The following is a 25,627-nucleotide window of genomic DNA, read 5'->3' on the forward strand; positions in this document are numbered from 1 at the left end:
AAGGAAATTTTTGTCCTGTTCTCCTTTTCCCTCTTCTGTACTTCTCATTTGTCAAAATGTCAACTTTTAATTCCAGTTGCCTTGCTTGTTTAGCCTTTAAATCTTAATTTATTCCTAACTTTACTTGTCCTTTTTCTAACCACCATAGAATCCTGTTATTCCAGAAAATCTATTCAAAACATTGCAACCCCCAATGTGCTAGGGGAATATGCATTGGCTGATTCCCAATTCTTTTTAGGTTTTGTCTTCAATTGCTATTTCTCCCTCAATATCTTGTATAAAACAATTTGAGATTCACAGGCTGAATTGATCTTGTTCTGTTAACAGAAGCCCCATTTCTTTTTGAGATGCATTATAGCAGCCTCTTAGCCTAACGGAATTAAAGTCACATACAGTCACAGGGTGAGCAACTTACAGGAATGGACTACTTAGTCTTTCTATATTACCATTTGTACTAATTAGAATGGTACTTTTCATTCTTATTTTGGGATATTGATGAAGTCTGGCATGAGCAAACCATTGCAAAAGTCATTATAATTAGTCTTTTGCATAAGCAAAACATTAAGAACAAATAGAGCTGTGAAAGTACTTCAGAAAGCTACAGAAACACGATCTTGCTATAGACAAGATCTGTAAGCCAAGACTTCACAGCTCTGACTCTCATACTGTGTGATGACCACTCTGGCTTTCACAAAAAGAGCAAGAAAAATAAAGCCAAAAACAACACTGTACTAGCATTTCAGCAAAAGACAGAAACTGTGTGCAACAGAAGCATTCAAAAGTAGCATACTACACCATTAGTTAATATCAAAACAATGAGCCACAGATGGGGCGCCTGGGTGGCTCAGTTGGTTAAGCGTCCAACTTCAGCTCAGGTCACGATCTCGCGGTCCGCGAGTTCGAGCCCTGCGTCAGCTCTGGGCTGATGGCTCAGAGCCTGGAGCCTGCTTCCGATTCTGTGTCTCCCTCTCTCTCTGCCCCTCCCCCGTTCATGCTGTGTCTCTCTCTGTCTCAAAAATAAATAAACATTAAAAAAAATTAAAAAAAAAAAAATAATGAGCCACAGAGAGGCAGGAGAGAAAGAGAATGCCCATCCAATAAAATTAATCCATTCCTTACAGTATGGAGTAATCTGCTACTTATTTCCACAAATACATATTGTTTTTTCTTTCAGTTTCATCAAGCAAATCTGAGTCATAAGTGGAACACCTAATGGGGAAGAAGTACAAGTGACTCAAAAGTAAAAGAGCAAGCTGCTTTAAGTATTAAGAGTTGAGAAAGAAAAAAGAGAGAGAGAGAGAGAAAGAAACCATTCAGTTGGTGATGACTCAAACACGTGCAGAAGAAAACTTGCCTCCATCAGCAAAATGCACACATTAGTAATTTACCAGTAAGTGGTAAAGGCATTTACCAGAAAAATATCAACAAAATCATCTCCTCTTACCATGTACATTTTCTTTACAAGGGCAAAAAGGTGTTTCCTCTACATGGTGTCTTGAAATTACCCCTGGCCTAAAAAAATGGTAACACAAGGCCAAAGGCAAAGACAAGACTCATGGTAATAAAAGAAAGGAGTTGCTAAAGGATGTCCATCACGGACATTCTCTCCAAGATTTTTTTACAGATATCAACAGATGATTCAGAGATGGATGGGAATCATCTCTAAATTTTCCCATTTACCTCAGAAGCAAGTAGTTTGTTTCTCTTACCATTCACACTTCTACAGTTATAATCAAGAACTTGAGTGATACATAAATATGGGTATACAAAAATACACTTCTAGTAAATTATAAATTTTATATTATATTATTTGACTAGGATATACTATGAAATCAAGATCCAGGGGGAATTTTTTTGGGTGCTCTTCTTCAATTTAGTTTGCTAATTTGGGAGCAGATTTTTAATTTTATTTTTAAATAATATCAAAGAATGAAGATCTTATAATCCTTGGTAGTTCACACTGAAATGTTTCATTCTTTTTTATGTCAGGAAGTTCTTTCGTAAATGGAACTGAAATTTATTCCTGTAATTTAAGGCTATTTATCTTACTCTGACCTTGATGTTGACAGAAAAGTAGTGAGTAGCCTTCCTATAATGACCATTCATATATTAGAGCCAATAATTAAGTCACCTCTTAGCTCTCTGTCCTCCAGGGTGAACATATGTAAGTTCTTTAGCTTTTTCTGATAGGATTTATCTCCAATTATTTCTAAAGCAATCTCCCTCTCTCTCTGTCTCCCTCTTCTCTGCTTAATTTTTCTCAGTCTCCTAAACTTTCATATTTTCTCTGTGAGATGATCATGATCAGTGATTATTACTCCTGGATTGCATACCCTTATTTTTATTTGCACGCCAGTACATTACTTACTTAAAAATATAGCACCTTTTCATTCAGGTAAAATTCCTTCCTTTAGTATGTGTAACCCAAATCATACTTCCTACTGAAACAGTGACATAACAGGTGATTAGTTAAAGAAAGTATTCTGGTAGAGTGAAGGGAACATGAGTTAAAAATAAGACGGAAAGCCCATGTCTGACGCCAAAGAGCCTGAGAAGACCATTAAACTCCCTGGGCCTCTGTTTCTTCTTATGAAAATTGAAGATTATTATGCCCACCTTACAGGAATGGGAAAGTAAATAGATGACTAAATGGATGTCCAGTAGCAAACTAGACCCTCAAAGGACAGCTAATACTATTATTCCTACTAATAGTATATTGCCATTATGTACCTGACCAAAAGCCTGAGGTCCAATTGTTTGAACAGGAATGACCACAAGTGCTATAGTTAATCAATATCTATAATACACCAGATGTGTATCTCTTGTGTAACTGTACATACATACTATGCAGTAAAATATGCACAAATGTGTCAAAGAGGACAAAATAGTAATCAGTTGCACTCATTTGATGGTGTATATGTTGCAGTCTGTGAGTGGAGGGGTGCCTGGCTGGCTCAATCAGTTAAGCGTCCGACTTCGGCTCAGGTCATGATCTCACGGTTCGTGGGTTCGAGCCCCGCATCAGGCTCTGTGCTGACAGCTCAGAGACTGGAGCCTGCTTCTGATTCTGTCTACCTCTCTCTCTGCCCCTTCCCTGCTCATGCTCTATGTCTCAAAAATAAATAAAACATTAAAACATTTTTATCAGTTAAGCAGTCTGTGAATGGAGAAAGCAAAGGCTATGAAGAAGGACCTGTTTAGAAGAGTAAGAGCTGGAAAAACTTGCAGAGCAGGAGGCTGACTGTGCCTGAGGCAGGAGAACACAGAAACAGCAAAAGAAGAGCTGAGCTGACAGGAAAGGGGTCCCCTGAGGTCTAGGGCTCAGGGGTCAGGCCACATGTGACATAACCCATTAGGAAACAGAATGATTGGGTAACACAATCTTCCTTCCCCCGCTGAAATTCACATGGAATACATCTGAAACTCGTTAATCCTACTTCAAGTGCCAACTCTTTTTCCTAATTCCTATAAACAGATGGGATCTTTCCCTCTGAAACGCCATAACATTTTGCTTATATTGCTTTCCTGACATTTACTTTAATTCAATTCAACAAATACTTAGTGAGTGCCTACTCTATGCAGGCAGTATAACGGATACTGGAAAACAATGAAAAGCACAGACATAGAACCATCCTTTTATGAAGCTCACATTCAACGGTGGGAAGCAGGAAGCCAGATAATATAGCAAACATAATATTGAGAAAATTCTATAATATGTTAGAAGGTGATCACTACCCAAACAGCCCAAAACAGTAAGTGGATCAGAATAAGAGAAAGGAATGAAGGAAAAAAAATGAGGGTGTCACTTACCACTTGAAACAAGTGGCCTCTCCAAGAAAGTGACATTTAAGTAAAGGCCTGAAGGAGAACAAGTTAGAACCATGATGACAGCTGAAGGAACATCATCCTCTACCCAGGGAACAGCCAGCGCAAACACCCTAGTGTGGGAGGGGGGTTAGTTGGATTTAGGGAAAACAAGAGTTGGTGGAGCGGGAATAGCGTGAGTGAAGGGACAGTAGTAATAGATGAAGTTGGGGGATACAAGAAAGAATAAATACTGGAAATACTCTGACAGCAGAGACAAGATTTCCTGACAAATAGGATGAGAAAAAAAGAGGATTGAAGGTGGCCTGAGAACTAGAAGTTGCCATCCACTGAGAAGGATCATATCATAACCTGCCTTCAAATATGTTTATTTGTAAAAAGTTTTATAGGTCTGACTTTAAACCCTTGGCTTGTTCACTCGCTAGATGTCTGGCCCTACGGAAATCACTTCCTTTTTGAAGTTTCAGTTTCATCAGTAAAATGGGTTGAAAATGCCTACATCCAAGTGTTCTGTTAGGAATAAAGATGATAACACATGCAAAGCATTTCACACAATGCCTCATAGATAGTCAGTGCTCATTAAATGATAGATATGCTTTACTGTTACTCTTAGTATAACTGCCGTCTTAATTTCATAGGTCTTATGTCTACTACTGGGTTATATTCTTGAAGGAAGAGGCTATCTTTTTTTTTTTTTTTTTTCCTTCTACAGAAATGACCTGTTCTGTTTGTAGAGCTGGACTGTGCTCTCTTGGTGTCCTAATCGTGACCTGGTTGACATACTGCTATGAGTGGGAAACCTGTTATCAGAAAAGACAATAGACGCAAATGGCTGGTTGGCTTTTTGTATTCACTTCTAAAAATTACAGAAATTGTATACATTTTCCTCTTTAGCCATACAGGAAATTTTCATAAAATACATCAGCCTTGGTATAATAATTGTTCAAAAGTGTTCTTGTTTGTAAAGGGTTCTCTTTAAATTTGCTTAAGTCATTTGGAAATCTCTTCCTCTCTCCCAAGCTTATAGCAATTCACTTCAATGTGGCATCATATGTAAATTTAATGAGCATTCGCACACTTTCATCATCCAGGTTATTGGGTCATTGATTCTTATTTCCCTTTGTGCTTTTAGAGCAAAGAGACTATCTCAATCCATCTTTCCCAGTCTTTCTATCTATGGACAGTATTTTCCTGTTTCCATTGTATGTTAGGATAAAAGCATCTTCTTTTTCAATTACACTTAAAATGGAAAATTGTTATTTCACTGGAATGTAATTTTTTAACAGACTAGCTATCACTTTTTTTCTTCCCATCCTAAAAATATGCATGTAATTTTAAGAGTTTTTCTTTTAATCCTGGCCTTGAGACTATCCATATTGAACATCACTCAGTATTTATTCAAAATCACTCAGTTCTTAAATTCAAATCTACACAAATTAGTATTGGGTCTGTTGGTTCCTAACCTTTATTTCTGTATAATCTTCTCTACCCCTATAATACACCACTACATCAAAAAGTTATTTAAAGTATAATGAAATTGCTATGAAGGAAGAATAACAAAAAACAGAAGTGGGAATAATTTCAATAATTATTAAGGAAATAATTACAAGACATGATAAGCCAATGAAGCACTGATGCAATGAGAGGTTGATTGTTGGCAGAGGTTAATGCTGTTTGGTAACAGGGATCTTCAGGGAGGAACACAGAAAAGTAGCAGCAAAACGTTTCTATTAAGTATTACATACTACCACACAAAAAATAAATTCTATATATTACAGCTCTAGTCACTACAATCTTTTCTAAAATGTCTCAATCTATCATATTGCTTTTAATATTATTTTAATCTCTTCCACACCTACAGGAATATTCTTTATAAAGTACAATTTTAATTATGTTATTCCTCTGCTTGATATTCTTCATTGGTTTCTCTTGACCTGCTGGATAAAGTTCAAACTTTTTAGTATCACATAAGAGGTCCTCCAAGTTCTTACCTGCTCATCTCCTCAGCCTGCCTATTACCCTAAACCCTCACTATTCTATAACCATGTTGAACCTGATGTTCCACTCAATCAAGGAACATCGGGGTGCTCCTTTCCTAAACCTCCTCTACAGAATGGTCCTTGTTTGCTTTTTTGTCACTCCCCTCCCTTTCCCCCTGCAACTATATATTGTACATATGTCTATCATAACACCTAAGACTCTGAGGTTGGCATCCATTACTTTTTCCTACATATCCTTTTTTTTTAATGTGGTCTATCTCTCCTGCCAAAGGATGAGCTCATGACCCATGCTAGCTAGTTAGAATATTCATAGGAATTGTTCTTCCCTTGGACATAGGGATTGGTCAGTGGTGATCTATTACCTAATCAGAAAAAATTATAACCCTTTGTGGAAATAGAGATTCCGTTGTGATGAAATAAGTTTGCTCTTTCTCTGGGCTTCTTAGGATCACAAAGTTGAGGACCCTATCAGCCTAGATTTCTTTGGGGTCACCCCTCTAGAATAATTCAGAAATTAAGTCAGATACAGGTGAAGAGCCAGGAAGCTGATGACATTGTTAAAATACGTGGAGCCAACCATTCTTAAAGCTATGACTACATCTCATACTTGACAGATTTTTAGTCAATGAATTCCTTTTTATCCCTAAATATGGTTTGAGTTAGTTGTCCACATTTAAAATGGATATATTGCTATTAATACTCATATGTTATTACACTGGCTTATTTATATCCTGTCTCTCCTTTATGTCTTATTGATCATTTCCCTAGTACTCAGCACACAGTGCCTGGAACATAAGCAGAAGCTTATCAAATTACTTTGGAATGAATGTTCTAGCCAAACTTGTTGGTAAAAATATGGTAGTGGTTAAGAACAATGGCTCTGGAACTTGAGTTCCTGGGAAACATATCCTTAGATTGCCCACAAGTCAATGTCCTCATCTTTAAAATGAGAATCATGAAAACAACACCCCCCCATAAGGAGATTATGAGAATTCGATGAGTTAATAGATATAAAGACTTTGGCACAGTGCCTGGTCCCAAGTAAGCATGCAACAAATACTAGCAGCTAATCTTATTTATAGCTTGTAAAATTATCTCTGTTACCTGTCATACATCCCCGAATGACATGATTTACCTATTCCATCTATAAAGTTAAATTGGTTATTTCATGTTATCCATCTACAAACTTACCTGATAGGAAGAACCTGAGAAAAGCCAAATCAGAGAACTAGTCTAAGACATGAAGTGTACATCAAGGCCTGATATAGAGATTCTCAAAATGAAGTCCCTGAGATTTCTACCAAATTCTTTTTTTTTAATTTTTTTTTAACGTTTATTTATTTTTGAGACAGAGACAGACAGAGCATGAATGGGGGAGGGTCATAGAGAGGGAGACACAGAATCTGAAACAGGCTCCAGGCTCTGAGCTGTCAGCACAGAGCCTGACGCGGGGCTCGAACTCACGGACCGCGAGATCATGACCTGAGCTGAAGTCGGACGCTTAACCGACTGAGCCACCCAGACGCCCCGATTTCTACCAAATTCTAATCTCTATTTTTCCACATTTACATTTGAAGATTATTTTTCAGATATCTCACTATTTTTCACTACATTTTTAGAGTTTGATTTTAGCATAATGTGGGTGAATCCAAACAATAAGGGCCCATCAAGAAAGCAAGATGAACAAGTAGACAGAAAATCAATATGGATAGAACAGATTTGAACAACTCTATCAACCAACTTTACCTAACATTTATAAAATATTCCAGTCAATGACGGTGGAATACACATTCTTTTGAAGTGCATATGGTACATTTACCAACAGACACCGAATCCTGGGCCATAAAACAAGCCTTGATAACTAAGAAAATTCAAGTCATACAGAATATGTTTTACTGATCACGGTAGAATTAAATAAGAAATAAAGAACAGAAACTATTTCTGGAAAATCTTCAAATACATGTAAACTAAATAACACACTTTAAATAACCCATGGGGCAACTAACAAATCAAATAGGAAATTAGAAAGTATCTTAAAGTGAATGAAAATGAAACCTCCATGTCTCAAAATCTGAGGCATCCATTAGCTAGAGAAAATTCATGGGATAAACATCTGAATTAGAATAGAAAAAAAAGGCCTTCAATTAATGACCTAAACTTGAACCTAAAGAAACCAGAAAAAAGAGGGGTGCCTGGGTGGCTCAGTCAGCCAAGCGTCTGACTTCAGCTCAGGTCATGATCTCACGGTTTGTGGGTTCAAGCCCATGTTGGGCTCTGCACTGAAAGCTCAGAGCCAGGAGCCTCTTTCAGATTTTGTGTCTCCCTCTCTCTCGGCCCTTCCCATGCTCGTGCAGTCTCCCTCTCTCTCTCAAAAATAAATAAACATTTTAAAAAAAGGAAGAAAGAAGAAAATAGTAATAATTAGGAAATCTATAACACAGAAAGTAAGAGTAAGAATCAATTAGGCCAAAAGCTGAACTTTTGAAAATAAAATGTAGAAACTTCTAGCTATACTAATCAGAACAGTAAGAATAAGACAAAAATTAACAATATCTGGAGTTAGAGAGGTGATATTAAAGACTCTCTGGTTATTAAAAGGATAATGAGAGAAAATATCATATACAACTGGATGCCAATAAATGAAACTTCTTAGATAAAATGAGCCAAATCCTTGAAAAGATACAAACTACAAAGCTTAGTCAAGAAGCATAAATAGGGGCACCTGGGTGGCTCAGTCAGTTGGGCAGCCTACTTCGGCTCAGTTGTGATCTCACAGCTGGTGAGTTCCAGCCCCATGTCAGGCTCTGTGCTCACAGCTCAGAGCCTGGATCCTGATTCGAATTCTGTGTCTTCCTCTCTCTCTGCCCCTCCCTCACTCATGCTCTGTCTCTCTCTTTCTCAAAAATAAATAAACATTAAAAAAAATTTTTTTAAAGAAGCGTAAATAACCCGAATCTGCTAATATTATCAAAATTAAGTTACTAGCTAAAAATCTTCCCATGAAGGAATTCCAGGCCCAGATTGCTGTACTGGTAAATTCTACCACATATTTAACAAACAAAACAAAACAAAACAAAACAAAACGAATATAATTCTACATAAATTCTCCCAGAAATTGAAAAGAAGGCAATAGTTTCCCTTTATGAGGCTAGCATTATAGTGATAACAAAACCAGAAAAAGATGTTACAGGGAAACAAAATTACACACTGATGCCTGTCATGAACATAGATGCAAAATTTGTAAACATTTTCTTAGTAAATTGAATTCAACAATATATTTTTTTTTAATTTTTTTTTTCAATGTTTTATTTTATTTTTGGGACAGAGAGAGACAGAGCATGAACAGGGGAGGGGCAGAGAGAGAGGGAGACACAGAATCGGAAACAGGCTCCAGGCTCTGAGCCATCAGCCCAGAGCCCGACGCGGGACTCAAACTCCCGGACTGCGAGATCATGACCTGGCTGAAGCCGGACGCTCAACCGACTGCGCCACCCAGGCGCCCCAACAATATATTTTTAAAAATACATTATGACCAAATGATATTTGTCCCAGGAATGCAATGATAGTCTAACATTAAAACTCACTCAACATAATTCATCATATTAACAAATTAAAAAATAAAATAAGGGGTGCCTGGGTGGCTCAGTCGGTTCAGCGTCCGACTTTGGCTCAGGTCATGATCTCACGGTCGGTGAGTTCGAGCCCAGCGTTGGGCTCTGTGCTGACAGCTCAGAGCCTGGAGCCTGCTTCGGATTCTGTGTCCCCCTCTCTCTCTGCCCCTCCCCCACTCAGGCTCTGTCTCTCTCTGTCTCAGAAATAAATAAACATTAAAAATAATTAAAAAATAAAATAAAATAAAAATGACCATCTTAATTGATGGGGAAAAGGCATTTGATGCAATCAGCAGCAATTTTGGATTAAAACTCTCAGCAATTCAGGAATACAATGCAATTTCTTCAACCTGATAAAGAGTATTTATAAAACTTTAGAGGAAACATCATATCTAATGGTGAAAGACTGAATGCATTGCTCCTAATATCAGGAACAATACAAGGATGTCTGCTCTCATTGCTTCTATTTAACATTGCACAAGGTAAACATACAAATATCAATTGTATTTCTATATAGAGCAAAAAAAGCAGAAATGGGAATGAAAACGAATATCAATTACAATAGCCTATAGATGTGAAATACTTAGAAACAAATCCAAAAATAGATATAAAAGATCTATTCACTGAAAACTACACTACTGAGAAAAAACAAAGAGAACCTAAATGAATGGAAAGGTATACTGTGTTCATGGGTCACTTGGTATTGCTAAGGTGTCAGTTCTCCCAAATTGCCTTATAAATGCAATGCAATCCCTGCAATTCCCAGAGAGCTTTTATAGAAATTGAAAAACTCATTCTAAAATTCACATGGAAATTCAAAGTATCAAGAATGGTCAAAAGACCTTCAAAAATGTAGAAGAAAGAGATTAACAACCTTAATTCAAAGTTTATCATAAAACTGCGGTAATCAAGGTTGTATGGTATTGGCACCAACATAGACAAACATATTCTTGAGAGAACAAAATAAATAGTCCAGAAATAGACCCATGCATCTATAGTTCACTGACTTTTAACCAATGTGAAATGGCAATTCAATGTGAAAACACTAGGGCTTTTTTTTTTTTTTAATTTTTTTTTCAACGTTTATTTATTTTTGGGACAGAGAGAGACATAGCATGAACGGGGGAGGGGCAGAGAGAGAGGGAGACACAGAATCGGAAACAGGCTCCAGGCTCTGAGCCATCAGCCCAGAGCCCGACGCGGGGCTCGAACTCACGGACCGCGAGATCGTGACCTGGCTGAAGTCGGACGCTTAACCGACTGCGCCACCCAGGCGCCCCAACACTAGGGCTTTTAAGAAATATTTCTTCAAAAATTAAGTATCTCTACGCAAAAAAAGAAAAAGAAAAATATTTGATTCAAACTTCACACCAATACAAAAATAAGCTGAAAATAGGTTATAGATCTAAATATAAACCTAAAACTATACAACTTATAGAGGAAAAAAAAAGGAAAAACTTTCCTGACCTTGAGTTGGCCAAAGATCTTTAAAATATTACACTGATGGGGCACCTGGGTGGCTTAGTTGGTTAAGCATCCAACTTCAACTCAGGTCATGATCTCACAGTTTGTGGGAGAGACCTGAGTCGGGCTCTGTGCTGACAGCTCAGAGCCTGGAGCCTGCTTAGGATTCTGTGTCTCCTTGTCTCTCTGTCCCTCCCCCACTTGCAGTCTGCCTCTCTCTCTCTCTCTCAAAAATAAATAAACGTAAAATTTTAAAAATTTTAAATATTACACTGATAATACCATCAATTGAAGAAAAACATGATAAAGTATACTTAATCAAAACTAAAATCTTTAGTTTTCAGAAAGATGCTATTATAAACATAAGGGTCAGGTGACAAACTGGGAAAAATAGTATTTGCGTATCATATATCTTATATCTGTGTTCAAAGTATATGAAGAATCCCCAAAACTTAATAATAAGAAAACAATCAAATTTTAAAAAAATGGGCAAAGGATTTGAAATAACCTTTCACTAATGAAGGTATAGGAGGAAAAATATCAAATGAAAAACTTGTCAACATCAATAGCTGTTAGGGAAACATAATTTACAACTACAGTGAGATAACATTACAATATCTAAAATTAAAAGAATTGATTATACCATGTTTGTATTGGTGAAGATGTGGAGAAAGCAGAAGTTTGATACATGTTTGGAGGGAATATACTATGTTTCAATGGTACAACTATATTGGAAAACAATTCAGCAGTCTTAAAACATTGAACATACCTACCATATCACATGGACATTCCACCTTTAGGTATTTACCCAAGAGAAACAAAAGTGAATATATATACAAGATTGGCACACAAATGTTCATAGCAGCTTTATTTGTAACAGCCCCAAACTATAAACAACCCAAATATTCAAGAGAATGAAGAAATTGTACTATATCCATGTATTCTACAACATGAATATACCTCAAAATCATTATGTTGAATAAAAGAAAGCAGACCAAAAAAGAGTACATACATATTATTTCATCTATATAAAACTCTAGAAATGCAATTTAATCTGTAGTGAAAAAGTTGATCAATGGAGTAGAGAAGAGAGATGGAAAAGTGATTACAAAGAGGCACAAGAAAATATTTGATGGATATGTTCAGTAACTGGGTCGTAGTGATGCTTTCACTGTATACATATGTCAGAACATATCAAATTGTACTTTTTAACATGTACAGTTTATTGTATTTTAATTATACCTTAGTATAGTTGTTAAATTTTTTTCTTATGAAATCTTCTTTGAAAAACAGCATATCTATCATCACTTAAAAACCCACAGGAAAACAGAATTTTCAGTGGTAATAGCACTGAAAGATACATAGCATAAAGATACATAGCATAAAGATACATAGATAGGAAGACAAGCCCCTAGCTAACATCATACTAAGTGGTGAAAGGTTAAAAGCCTTTCCTCCAAGATCAGGAAAAGACAAGGATGCCCACTCTCACCATTTCTATCCAAAATAGAACTAGAAATACTAGCCATTGCCATAGCAACTAAGCAAGAACAAGAAATACAAGATATCCAAATCAGAAAAGGAAGAAGTAAAATTATTTCTCTGTGTAGATGATATCTCATATATAGAAACCCCTAAAGATTCCCCCAAAAGCTGTTGCAACTAATACATTAATTCAGTAAATTTGCAAGATCCAAATTTTACATACACAAACCACTTGTATTTCTACACACTAACACTGAACTATCTAAAAGAGAAATTTAAAAAGCAATCCTATGCTATTTACAGTAGCATCAAAGGCCATAAAATACTTAGGAATACAGTTAACCAATTAGGTGAAAGACTTGTACACTGAGAACCATAAGACATTGATGAAAGAGATTGAAGACAGAAATAAATGAAAAGATACCCTGTGATCTTGGATTGGAAGAATTAATACTGTGAGAATCTCCATACTAGTCAAAGTGTTGTACAGATGCAGTGTAATCGTTATCAAAGTTCCAATGGCATTTTTCACAGAAAACAAAACAAAACAAAACAAAACAAAACTATCTTATAGACCCCAGATAGCCAAAACAATCCTGAGAGAGAACAAAGCTGGAGGACTCTCACTTTCTGATTCAATCTATATTACACAAAGCTATAGTGATCAAAACCATATGATAATGGCAAAACAAAAACAAAAACAGCTACATAGAACTAGTAGAGCAGAAAGAACAGAGAGTCAAGATATAAATCCAATCACATGTGGTCAACTAATTTGTGACAATATCACTAAGAACACACAATGAGGAAATGACAGTCTCTTTAATAAATGGTCTTGGGAAAACTGGATATCCCTATGCAAAATAATCAAATTGGACCTCTATCTTATACCACTCACAAAAATCAACTAAAAATGGATCAAGGATTCCAATGTAAGACCTGAAACCATAAAACTCCTAGAAGAAATCATGAGAGAAAAATCCTTAGCATTAATTTTAGCAATGAATTCTTAGATAAGACACCAAAAGCACAGGCAACAGAAACAAAAACAAATGAGACTATATCAAACTAAAACCTTTGGCACAAAAAAGGAAACAATAAATTGAAAAGGCAACCTACAAAATGGAAGAAAATATTTGCAAAATATATAATTATAAAATATAAAAACATACACAAAACTCATAAAGAACTCATACAAAAAAAATCCCAACAAATGGTCTAATTAAAAATGGGCGAAGGGGGGCGCCTGGGTGGCTCAGTCGGTTAAGCGTCCGACTTCAGCTCAGGTCACGATCTCGCGGTCCGTGGGTTCGAGCCCCGCGACGGGCTCTGGGCTGATGGCTCGGAGCCTGGAGCCTGCTTCCGATTCTGTGTCTCCCTCTCTCTCTGCCCCTCCCCCATCCATGCTCTGTCTCTCTCTGTCTCAAAAATAAATAAAGGTTAAAAAAAATTTAAAAAAAAAAATGGGCGAAGGACCTGAATAAATATTTTCTCCAAAGATATTCAATTTGGCCAAATGGTCCATATCAAAAGGTGTTCAATATCACCATTTATCAGGGAAATACATATGAAAACCACAAAGAGACACTAAATAACTGTTAAAATGGCTGCTTTCAAAAAGATAAGGGGCGCCTGGGTTGCTCATTTCGTTGGGCGTTGGGTGTCTGACTTCGGCTCAGGTCATGATCTTATGGCTTATGGGTTTGAGCTCCATGTTGGGCTCTGTGCTGACAGCTCAGAGCCTAGAGCCTATTTCAGATTCTGTGTCTCCCTCTCTCTCTGCCCCTCCCACACTCGTACTCTGTGTGTGTGTGTGTGTGTGTGTTTGTGTGTGTGTGTGTGTGTGTCTCAAAAAATGAATAAATATTTTAAAAATTAAAAAAAAAAAAAAGATAAGACATAGGGGGCACCTGGCTGGCTCATTTGGTGAGCCTGTGAGCAACTCTTGATCTCAGAGTTTTGAGTTCAAGCCCTATGTTGGGCATGAGGTTACTTTAAAAAAAAAAAAAAAAGATAAGAAATAACAAATGCTAGCAAGGACAAGGAGAAAAGATAACCCTTACACAGTGGTGGTGGGAATGTAAACTGGTATAAACATGATGGAAAACAATATGGAAGTTTCTCAGGAAATTAAAAATAGAATTACCATAAGATCTAGCAATATATCTCTTGGGTATACATCCAAAGGAAATGAAATCAGTATCTCAAAGAGATATCTGCATGTCCATGTTCCTTTCAGCTTTAATTCACAATAGCCAAGATACAGAAATAATATAAATGTCTTGCAATGGATAAATAAAGAAAATGTTACATATTTTAAATGTGATATATATTACATATATATATATATGTATATATGTATATATATATACATGATTCAGCCATTAAAAAAAGAGAGAAATCCTGCCATTTGCAACCACACTGATAAACATGGAGGGCATTATGCTAAGTAAAAAAAGCCAGACAGAATGGTAAATGCTATAAGGTATTACTTATTTGTGAAATCTTAGGGGAAAAAAAAAGGCCGCTTTCATAGAAACAGAGAATAGAATGGTGGTAGACAAGGGCTCAGGGAAGGAGGAAATGGGGTGATGTGGGTCAAAGGGTACAAATTTTCAGTTATAATAAATTCTCATGATCTAATGTATGGCATGGTTGCTATAGTTAATAACATAATACCATATACTTGAAAGTTGCTGAGAGTATATCTTTGGCATTCTCACCACATACACAAACAGGAAAAAGAGTTAACCATGTGAGGTGGTAGATACGTTCATAATCTTAATCATGGTAATCATTCCATAATGTATATTTATATCGAAACCTCACACCCTGCGCTTTAAATATATACAATTACTTTTGTCAATTATTCCTCAACAAAGTGAAAAAAAAAAAAAAGATACGTGGCTAGAGGCAAGTCAGCCAGTACCCTTTATGATGGTGTTCTTAAACACTGTGGCACAGTCTGCTCATTTCTCACCTTTATAGGTTGGCAAGACTCTGTACCAAACTGTGGAAAGGGTAAAATAATAATCATTATATATATTTTTTCCTACTGTTTTGATTCTTAAACTTCTTAAAAACATTTCAAATTCTCAAATATATGGAATCTGGAATAGATGTTATCTATGTATAAATACATCTAAATGTATTTAACCAAGATAATATTTTCTTGATCGTTATTAATGTGGAAGTAAAATTGGCATTTACACATAGTTTTAGAGAATCGGTAGCAGGTAGAATTTAAGTCCAGACAAGTCTCCAAACTCATCTCAAGCTATCTTAATAATATTTTTCTATGTTTTCTAACTCACAGCCCATTTCCATATGCCAAGAAGAAGGCAAGAATCGTATCTTCTGCACTATATTTTAGGAATAAATACAGTTGAAAAAACTGAATGTACATTCAACAAAATATGGCCCCCAAAACCTCATATATAAAAATTAATATATATTCTAAATTTTGATATTTTACATAAATACATTAATATATATTTCAAAAACGGTTCTATACTTCTGCTTATTTTTCCAAATCATCAAAAACCCCTTTATAGCCAATGAAATGATCAGTGACTTGAAAAAACATTTTCTAACACAATTTTATCTTTACATATTATAGCATATAATATTAACTAATAATCATTGAGCTAGTAATTTCCTGAGGGCAAAACAGAATATCCAAATTAATGTACAAATCATCTGATTTGATCATCTGGTCAATCACTATATGACTTCTAGTTGTAAATAGGAATATTTCAGGAAAAATATTAACAACAGTTTTTAAAATTTTTAAACATTATTGAATCAATAAACTATGTGGAAATCCCAGTAAATGCAATTCAATCTACACCAAAGATGAACTAGACTTTAACACTATCTTAACAATTACTAAGTGGCTACTGAGTATTAAACAGAGATGTACATGCTCATGTTAAATTAGAACTAAGGGATAGAGATAAAAGGAAAAATTTTAATCCACGTTAACAATGGGAAAAAGTTCAAAGTCTATCTTATTTCTGTGTCGAGTCATTGGTCCAAAATCTTTGTCAGTCATAGTCTAGCCTTTAAAATTTCATTTATCATGATTATTATCCAAGAAAGATGTTTAATTCCCTAAATTTCCTTAAATAATGTTTATAAAATGCCTATGTCACTGCCTACACCGATTTGCATCAGCCAACCCAAAATAAGCAACTATTTAAGGAGCTCTGATGACAAATAATTTGTCACTATATAGGTCAGCTCTCTTGTTAGTAATAATAAAAACTGACATTTACACAACACCATTTGTACAGAAATTTCATATTGAGTCTCCAAACATTTATTCATTAATACTTCCAACATTTCTATGCACTATTTGGCAAACATTCATCTCCATTTCACTGATTTATAAAGCAAAACCCTAACTCATAAAATGACATGAACCTAGTTACTCCATTTTCTACCTCAGTCCATTTCTATCTGCCAGGAAGAAGAGAAGAATAAATCTAGCATGAAATAGTTTGGCTACCTCGGGAGATATCCAATTCGTGGCATTTGGGTCTTATCTATTCCCACCTTTTTATAGGCGATCCAGTCAAACACCCTGTCAATATCTGTTGCCTGTAGCACTTCCTGTGATACTGGATGGGAACTGGCCAAGCCGTCAAGCAGCATCACTTCATGCAGAACATCCGTCAGAAACCTCTGTTTTTCCTGCAATACAGTAGATGTGGCAATATCATAGGTGATTCATGGTTATGACAGAATGTGTGTGACAACATGAACAGAACGTGTGTTACTTAACAGACGATGTTCATCAGCCTACATGGTAAGACTGAACTTCAAAGAGAACCCAGTGAATAAAATGCCTCTTCAATTACTCTAAAATGAGAGTGGTTGATTTGAGCACAACGTGAAACAAAATCAATGGGCTACAATGGGCCCTAAATAGATTAAAAAACAATGGACTGTTCCTTAACAGGGGTTAAAGCAAATTCAGACAGTGGGCACATAAATGAAATAGACTAAGCTTGTTTATGTGTTCTACAGGATGAAGACTGCAGTTTCAGTCCCAAATAACCTTTTTAGTGAAGTTCAATATAAGAATAATAACTAAATCTCAGGGTTCCAGTGCTATTTTGCTATTTACACCGTTTATTTCTAGAACCATCTGAGCAACACACACTCTCTCTCTCATCCTCCCACTTTTCTTTCCCCAAACCTCCCCTCCCATGTAATTTTCACTCTAACACACTCACCTACACACACACACACACCACCACCACCACCACCACCACCACCACCACCACCACATTTACTCTGTGAAAGAATTTCAGGAAACCACAACAAATAACAAAAGGCATATTGACATAAACTATATTCGTATACATGAATGTGAATTCAGGATAATGAACATAAAGTGGAGATCAATAGGTATTAACAACCCATTACTATAAAGTGGTGAAAACAAAGAAAATCGTAAGATTTCTATTCGGTGTGATGTTGAGGCCTTTGTATTTGCTCTGATAAAAGCTGATTTGTTATATTAGAAATAAACTGTAAAGGAAAAGTACTTCTCTGTTGCTTTTGTTTTAAGAAGCTTGCTTTAGAGAAACAGCTTGGGTTTTGTTAACAAAAATGCTGGCAGCTATTAGTTCTCCTGGCCTCCTGCCTTCACTGAGGGAGGAGGGAAAAAAAAAGAAATTGGAAGCGATAACAAGGCTAAATAGCCCCCAGATAGCTGGGACCTGAGGAGTATCATTACAGATATTAAAGACTGCAACACTTAAATTGCTATAGCTAATTCTGAACTCACTCCTGGAGCCTCCTACTTTGAGCCGGCAGATGAACCGCATGTTATTTCTGAGTGAGTCGTAATGTCAAGCTGAGATTACACCAATCTTGGATTTAAAAAAAATATAGAAATGGAGAATAAATATGATTAAAAAAAGGAATAGTTAACTAGGCATATATGTGTGTGCTCTTTAAATCTGCTTCTAAAGAAGCATCTTAGTTCATCATTTGTCCAATGATTTAGTATATTTAATCAATAATTTAATTAATTCTCCAGCCAACTACATACTATAAGGTTTATTTCTAATAGCTTATTTTTATAGTCTGTGGACCATAGATCTAATTTCTTCAGCCCTTCAGCCCCCAAGAGCCAATGGTGAGAAGTTCAAACTTACAATGAATTGACAATATGACATAAACTAATACTGTATTTCTTCTCAAATGAAGTTCCTAATTCAAGACAAAATTAAGGAGAGTGAAGTTGGGCTTTATGATTTACAATTTTAATGGGGTTCCTGGGTAGCTCAGTCAGTTAGGCGTCCCACTTCACTCAGGTCATGATCTCGTGGTGGGTGAGTTTGAGCCCCGCGATGGGCTCTGTGCTGACAGCTCAGAGCCTGGAGCCTGCTTCGGATTCTGTGTCCCCCTCTCTCTCTGCCCCTCCCCTGTTGACACTCTCTCTCTCTCTCATTCAAATAAATTTTTAAAAATTTTAATATAAAATTTTAAAATAAAATGATTGGTAGTTTATTTTAGGACCACTATAAAATAAAGATAAGATCTCAGACAAAAGGCCTAGATTGAGAGATTAAGAGAAAGTCATGTATTTCCAAAATAAAAATGTTAATGTTACTTTTAAGCAGGTATGCAATCTTGTTACTCTTACTCAGTTTAAAAAACTCATTAAAACTATTTGATATTGGAATTAATGGGCAGGATCATGGAATATATCACTATACCTCAACTTCACTGATGAACACTTTTATTTATAAGAAATACCAGTTGAAGATATGATTTCCATTCTGAAGAAAAAATATACAACTCTTTAAATAGTGGTTGCCCACTCCATTATGGAACTCAAACATCTGATCGAAACCATAGTGTAAAATGAACTTAAAATAGTGTTTTATCTGAATCCTAATTTATACTATTTAGCACCAATAAACATATATTGATCAATATGAAAATTCAGTATACATATCTTCTTTGGCTAGCAATAGGATTTTAAATGATATAAAGCAATTAATTACAAATAGTTATAAATTAATTACAAATAATGATATAAAGCAAGTAATTAGTAAAGTGAAACCTAAGGTAAATTTCTAAAACGAAACTCTCTTATTTAAGGAAATACAAGTTATACGTAATATGTTGCTTCACGCTTCTGGAGGAAAACAAAAACGAACCTTTGCCTCCTCAGTAGAATTTCAAGAAACAGTGTTTAAATTTAACAATGTTGAATCATTAGCAAAAGGTTCATTTTCTACATTGTTGGAGAGAATGATATTGTATAACTGAGGGAAAAAAAAGACATTAAAGGAGATTAAAAGGGAGGAGAAAAAAATAAAAAAGAAAAGCTTGGCAGACGAACACTCACCAAACTTGGAAGAGAGAACACCTTAAACTGAGGAAGAGAAAAGAAAATTCTAGCCAGAGGCAAATCCAATTTAACAAAACTACAAAGAGTTTCCAGGAGAGATGGTGCTAATTTCTTTACAAAAACTTGTGTCACTTTAAAATTAAAAAATGATCTTAGCTTGTCAGTCCCCTGCTGGGGTGCTCTCCCCCCATGCTCAACAACAATAATGATAACAGTAACGATTACAAAGTATTGATTAATTGCCTACTGCCAACCTGAGACCATTAAAATTTCAAAATAAAGTTAAAGAAATCCTGGCTCTAATATGAGATAAGAGATCAAACAAAATAGTTGGATTCTGTGAACAAAATAGTGGTTTTCTCTTACAGACTAGAAATGCCAAAGGAAATTTGAAGGAAAAAAAATACTGTAAAATGGAATTATTTATGCAAAGTTTAATGGAAGAAGTAGAATTTGTCTGATCCTTGAAGGAGTTTTAAAATTGTTTGTGTGTGTGTGTGTGTGTGTGTGTGTAGAGAATAGTATATTTATGGTGCATAGTTAACAGATAGCTTTTATTCTAGTTCATATATTAAGGTCACCATGGCAAACTAATTTACCACTTTCAAAAAGCAGCACAATAAGGTAAAACATGAAACTATAAAATCTGTGTAAATGAGTTTAATGTTAATAATAAGAATAAATCCTATCAGTCTAATATAGACCCTTCTTGGAGTTTTTACATGTCTACATTTAAACAGTTCAAATAATATTGAATGTATCATTTTCTATTGAACTGTTTTCAAAAACATATTACCTTTGAATTTTTGGAGAACAGTGCAAAGGTTTTTCAGATAGGTAAAGAAAATGTGAATAAACAGAGAATGACATGGGAAAAGAAGAAAACTTCCATTATTTTGCTCATTCATTCATTTAACAAATATGTATTAAATTCCTACTCTATGCCAGATATTATGCTGTGTCTGGGGAAGAAATATATGACTCAAACTTAGTTTCTAACCTTAAAGAACTCAAAAGTGTAACAGAAAGACAGATAAACAGCTAACTGGATTATAATATGATGGATGTTATAAAACACAAAGGATGAAATGATTAATTAGTTCAGAAAAGGCTTCACAGAGGAAGTGACATTAAAGTGGGTAGTTGAGGGATGAAGGGTTACTTAGATGAATGGGGGAAGCAGCTTTTAAAAAAAGGGCAAATCCAGGCAGAGAAAACATGAAAAACAGCTACAATGTTTGAATCCTGTTACCAGGTGGAAGAGTTTGGTCTTAATAAATAGGCAGTAGCAGGCATAATAACATAATAAAAGTAGTGTCCTCGGAAAATTAACTTATCTGTGGTATACAGGGTGGCTTGAGGTCTGCAGAGACGGGAGGCAGAAAGTGGCTATTGTACTCAGAGCTGATGTGGTGATGATGTATTAGAACAAGGTGCTGCTGAAGGGATGTGGTATCTGAGAGATATTTTGAATGAAAAATCAACCAACATTGATGCCTTGATGCCCTGGTCCCCTTAGTGGATGATGGAGACGAAGTATTAAGAGATAACTACATAGCTTTTAGACTTGATGGAATTTTTAAAGGGTGGGGGGAAGCTACTGAAAGAAATGGAGTAGTGGAATAAAGTTTGTTTTTGTAGTGCAAGCTAAAAAGATCACTTTGTGACACGTTGCAAGTAATATGACAGCGAACATCCAAAGAGCAATATGCTACAGGCAACTTGAAGGAAAAGGCCTGGGTCTGAGGAGAAAGTGCTAAACATCTTTTGGCAATAAATTATAGTTTGCATGAAAATATAAATAAAATCTCAGAAGGAATCTTCTCTTTTTTTATTATTTCCTACAATATTAGCATTTCATAGACCAGTATCTAGTAATATATGTAAAGGGAGTTATTAAGAATTTTTATCACAGTGTTAGATATACTTGACAAATTATATTCCTTAACATCTCAAAAAGGCTTCTGCCCAGACATGCCAAATTCTAAAGGGGTAACAGTGAATATGCCTGATCTAACCATGGTCCAGCCACCGGCATGGTGATGAGTGGGAAAACAGGAAGTACTTATTGAAAGGTAAGGATGACAGCAAGTTTCTACAGGAAGTCTTAGTAATTTCAGTAAAAAGCAATATAAGGCGGACACTTTGACTCTGGCACCAGGAAAGAAAAAAAAAATCAGAGAACAATCTGAATCAAGATGAAAGAAAGTCAAACACATCAAACCAGACTAAGATGAGAGTGAAGCCTGAACCAGTTGAAGCAGTGGTGAGGTGCTCATAGGCATGAAAAGAGCAGGAAAAACAGTTCTCAGGGCAGAAGTGGGTTGTATAAGAGCAGCCACAAGGACTCAATTTTCCAGGAGGATGGATGTAAACCCAAATGGCTCTTTGGCGTTCCTAGGAGAAAAGACAGGCACACTGCTACAAAGTTAATGAAAGTGTCCCACACCAGAAGTAATACATTTATCATTCGCTAGCTGGGTGACCTTGAGCAAGTTACTCAGTATTTTTAGACTTCAGCACCTTCATTTGTAAACATATGTGGTTGTGAAGATTAAATAAGAGAATTTGTTCTACAAATATTTATTGAGCACCTGCTATATCCCAGATGGTATGCCTGGTTCTGAAGATAAAAAAGATACAAAGGCATGGATTCGACCTTCAACGATTTTCTAGTAGTAAAAAGAGAGACAAAGATGAAAACAAATATTAAAAAACCATTTGCTGTATGTAAAAGTGGAAGTAGGTTCAGGATAAGGTGTGCCTATACAAAGAAGGCTGTGATTTGTTCTGCCGGGGGAGAAAGCAGGAAAAGCCTCTGAACCGAAGTCCGTGTTGAGTCCTTAAGGATGATTTGAGTTTTCTAGACGGAGACAACAGAAAAGGGCATTTTGGACAGAAAGGAGTATCTTGGAAAAGTCATGGAGATTTAATGGCTTGTTTGGGAGAGTACAGAATTTTCTGTGAGAGAAGGCAGGAAGGAAAATGAGGTAAATGACTAGCAATTTTCACAGAGAGATTGACAAGAACATATTCATCAAGGATCCTCTATATCAGGTTAGGAAGCTAAAATTGGAAAGTGACATCATCATATGCACATTGAGAGAGATTATGAATAAATGGTGGAAAGAGGACTAGGGGTGAGGAGCAACCAGAAACAAAAATAGGATGATATTGAATAATTATGCATAAAGGACACATATATGGGGCATTATCTTTGTGATCACAAGATACTGTACCAATTATTTCTCTAAAATCTAGTTCAATTTTGTGACAATCAATGATGATCAACAAGGCATTTATTTGGGAATTCCAAGATGTATGAATTAAATGTAGATTTAGACATCAATACAGACAAATACCTACATAGACATGTATGAGGATGCATGTATAGATAACCAAATAGACACAAATATTTCCTTTTTCAGTATTTTCATTTGTTTAAATTAGTGTCTTATTCCAATATCTAATGTTCACAATATTAGTTTGCTTTGTACATGTGACGTCCCTTTAGAGGTTGGGGAGAGAAACACAGTTGCGACCCAACTCCTGCCTCCAAGCAATTCCCATTACAATAAGGAAGACAGACAAGTGTACAAATCATTAATATCATCTGATGGGTTGAGTATTGGTTGCATAAATAAAGTACTATGGGAGTAGAGAATAGAAATAAAGTTATGGGTAGAAATGCTTTCAGTGTCTATGACCACATCGATTCCACCTCACTTGATCTATCAATAAGAAGAAATAAGGATACTGTGTCATGTTCTATCCCTCTGGATATATATTCTACCATGAGATGAAGACTTTTAAGAACTCATAGGTTAAACAAAATGCCAAGTAAAGCATTATTAATCTGAGTTTCTTGCTACACAAGACTAGAACAAACTATGTAGCTATGCACAGCATTGCACGGTTTGGTATTTTCAGTCTTGTTCTTGGTGATTCATTCAAACCATGGCGAAGGTTAAAACCGAAGAATATGATCAGGAATTCAACCAAGAGAAGTAAACATATTGAGAGACAACATTAATCAGGTGTTATGTAATATACTATCTCTGTAACTTTGCAATTATCATCTTTGTAAACAACACGATGCCATTTTTGTAAAAATTAGAAATTATTTGGGTTCCAAGTTTCCTAAAATATTAAAATAATTTTACTCTGTAATTTTATATTGTCATCCTACTTTTTTAAAGTTATAAAATGTCCAAAAGTATTTCAAGCTTTACTCAGTTGAAAGTTACTTGTGCAATGTACTTGTGCAATATTATGCCATTATTTAGCCAATAGGCTAACATTTCGTAGACACCTAAATCATATAGATAGAGAAAATAAAACTAAAAAGGTATTGAAAATAAATGTTGCTTCCCTTTAGGGATGTACCTTAAAAATTAACATTTTACAATTTCATGTTTAAAATACACATGCCAAAGATGTTAATAATCATTTTCATGTGCAGCTTGTTAAAGTGATTATCTCTATTAAAAATCAAACTTGTGTAAACACACTATATAGTAGGCATTGAAGAATAATTTTTAAAATAATCACTTTAATGCCTACAATGAAATAAGCACTATACTGAAATTTTTACTTCTGTATTTGTTTACATAACCTTAAACAGAAAATGGTACATAAACATAATAATCCAGGCAGCTTACTATTGATATAACATTATTCTGGGATTTCACACAAGCTTTATAATAAGTAACTAAAATGCGTTCTGTATGCTCTTATTTCTTTTACCTATCAACCACATTTCATCCCCCACCAAGCCACAAATGCTCTAAGATGCCTAATTCAGTGCATCAACTAAAAAAGCAATCATATTCCTATAAGCCTGTCTCCAATGACTTTATAAGCCTCTCATAGCCCCAAATAACCCCCTGCACAGGTTTCCATGAACTGCTATACTCTCAAACGTGACTAACACAGAGAAAGTGGGTTAAATTGTCTCTTCCATGACTATATCCTTCAGCTGCCTTATGTTTTGTTTGTAATGTCCAAGTTGAATGTGTCATGTCTCATATCATCCAAAATGTGGCACAGCTAAGGGAAAATGCTAAGATGAAACACAAAATGTGCTATCGCCTTATATACAACTAAATTATGAACCTTCTGCAGACTTACTCAAGAACCTTAAAAGGAGAGCAGTATTGATATGGCAGAAGGTATCATCAATTAGGCACTCATGTTTTCATTAATTATGATAATCCTGGGTCTTATGGAACAATCAAGATGTACTTCAAATAATGTCAATCACAATAATAATTATGAACAGGTTGTCTAATTACATAGCTCATTCCAATTCTAGCAGCCCAAAAAATCACTGTGAATAATAACCATATGCCATATGCTTCATATAACCCTCTTAAAATGTTCATACCGTTTAGCTCCCATTCACTTTTTTAGGATTTCTTGACACCTTTCCCTCTATTTTCCTTCAAACACTGATCCAATGCAGTTTAATATATTTTACTTTTTTAATGTTTTATTATTTATTTATTGAGAGAGAGAGAGAGAGAGAGGGAGAGAGAGAGAGAGAGAGAGGGAAGGGCAGAGAGAGAGGAAGAGAGAGAGTCCCAAGCAGGCTCCATGCTGACAGCACAGAGCTGGACAGTAGGTTTGATCCCATGAACCATAATGTGGTGACCTGAACCAAAATCGAGTTGGAAGCTTAACCCACTAAGCCACCCAGGAGTCCCTCATATATTTTAAATCTCAATATCATTTTTAATTCAATGAATGAGTTCCTAATATAGATATAGAAACTGTTATAATCTTTCACAATTGGTCTGTTGACCTTCACTTCATAATTTTTTTGTTAAATTTGACCAGACTTTTATTATTGAACACCTCATAGATGC

The 25,627-nt window shown here is 35.6% G+C and overlaps 1 protein-coding gene across 1 annotated transcript in view; it reads right to left on the minus strand.

Annotated features, from left to right (window-relative positions):
• Positions 1–25,627, minus strand: part of TRHDE (thyrotropin releasing hormone degrading enzyme) — a 387,000-nt gene that overhangs the window by 142,216 nt on the left and 219,157 nt on the right. Inside the window, exon 6 of the mRNA XM_040491410.1 lies at positions 16,943–17,080. Coding sequence (XP_040347344.1) covers positions 16,943–17,080 — 138 coding nt within the window. The remainder of the gene's footprint in view (positions 1–16,942; positions 17,081–25,627) is intronic.

The sequence above is a fragment of the Herpailurus yagouaroundi genome, unplaced genomic scaffold (assembly GCF_014898765.1).
Source record: "Herpailurus yagouaroundi ecotype Mexico unplaced genomic scaffold, PumYag 182, whole genome shotgun sequence".
In the NCBI taxonomy this organism is placed as follows: domain Eukaryota; kingdom Metazoa; phylum Chordata; class Mammalia; order Carnivora; family Felidae; genus Herpailurus; species Herpailurus yagouaroundi.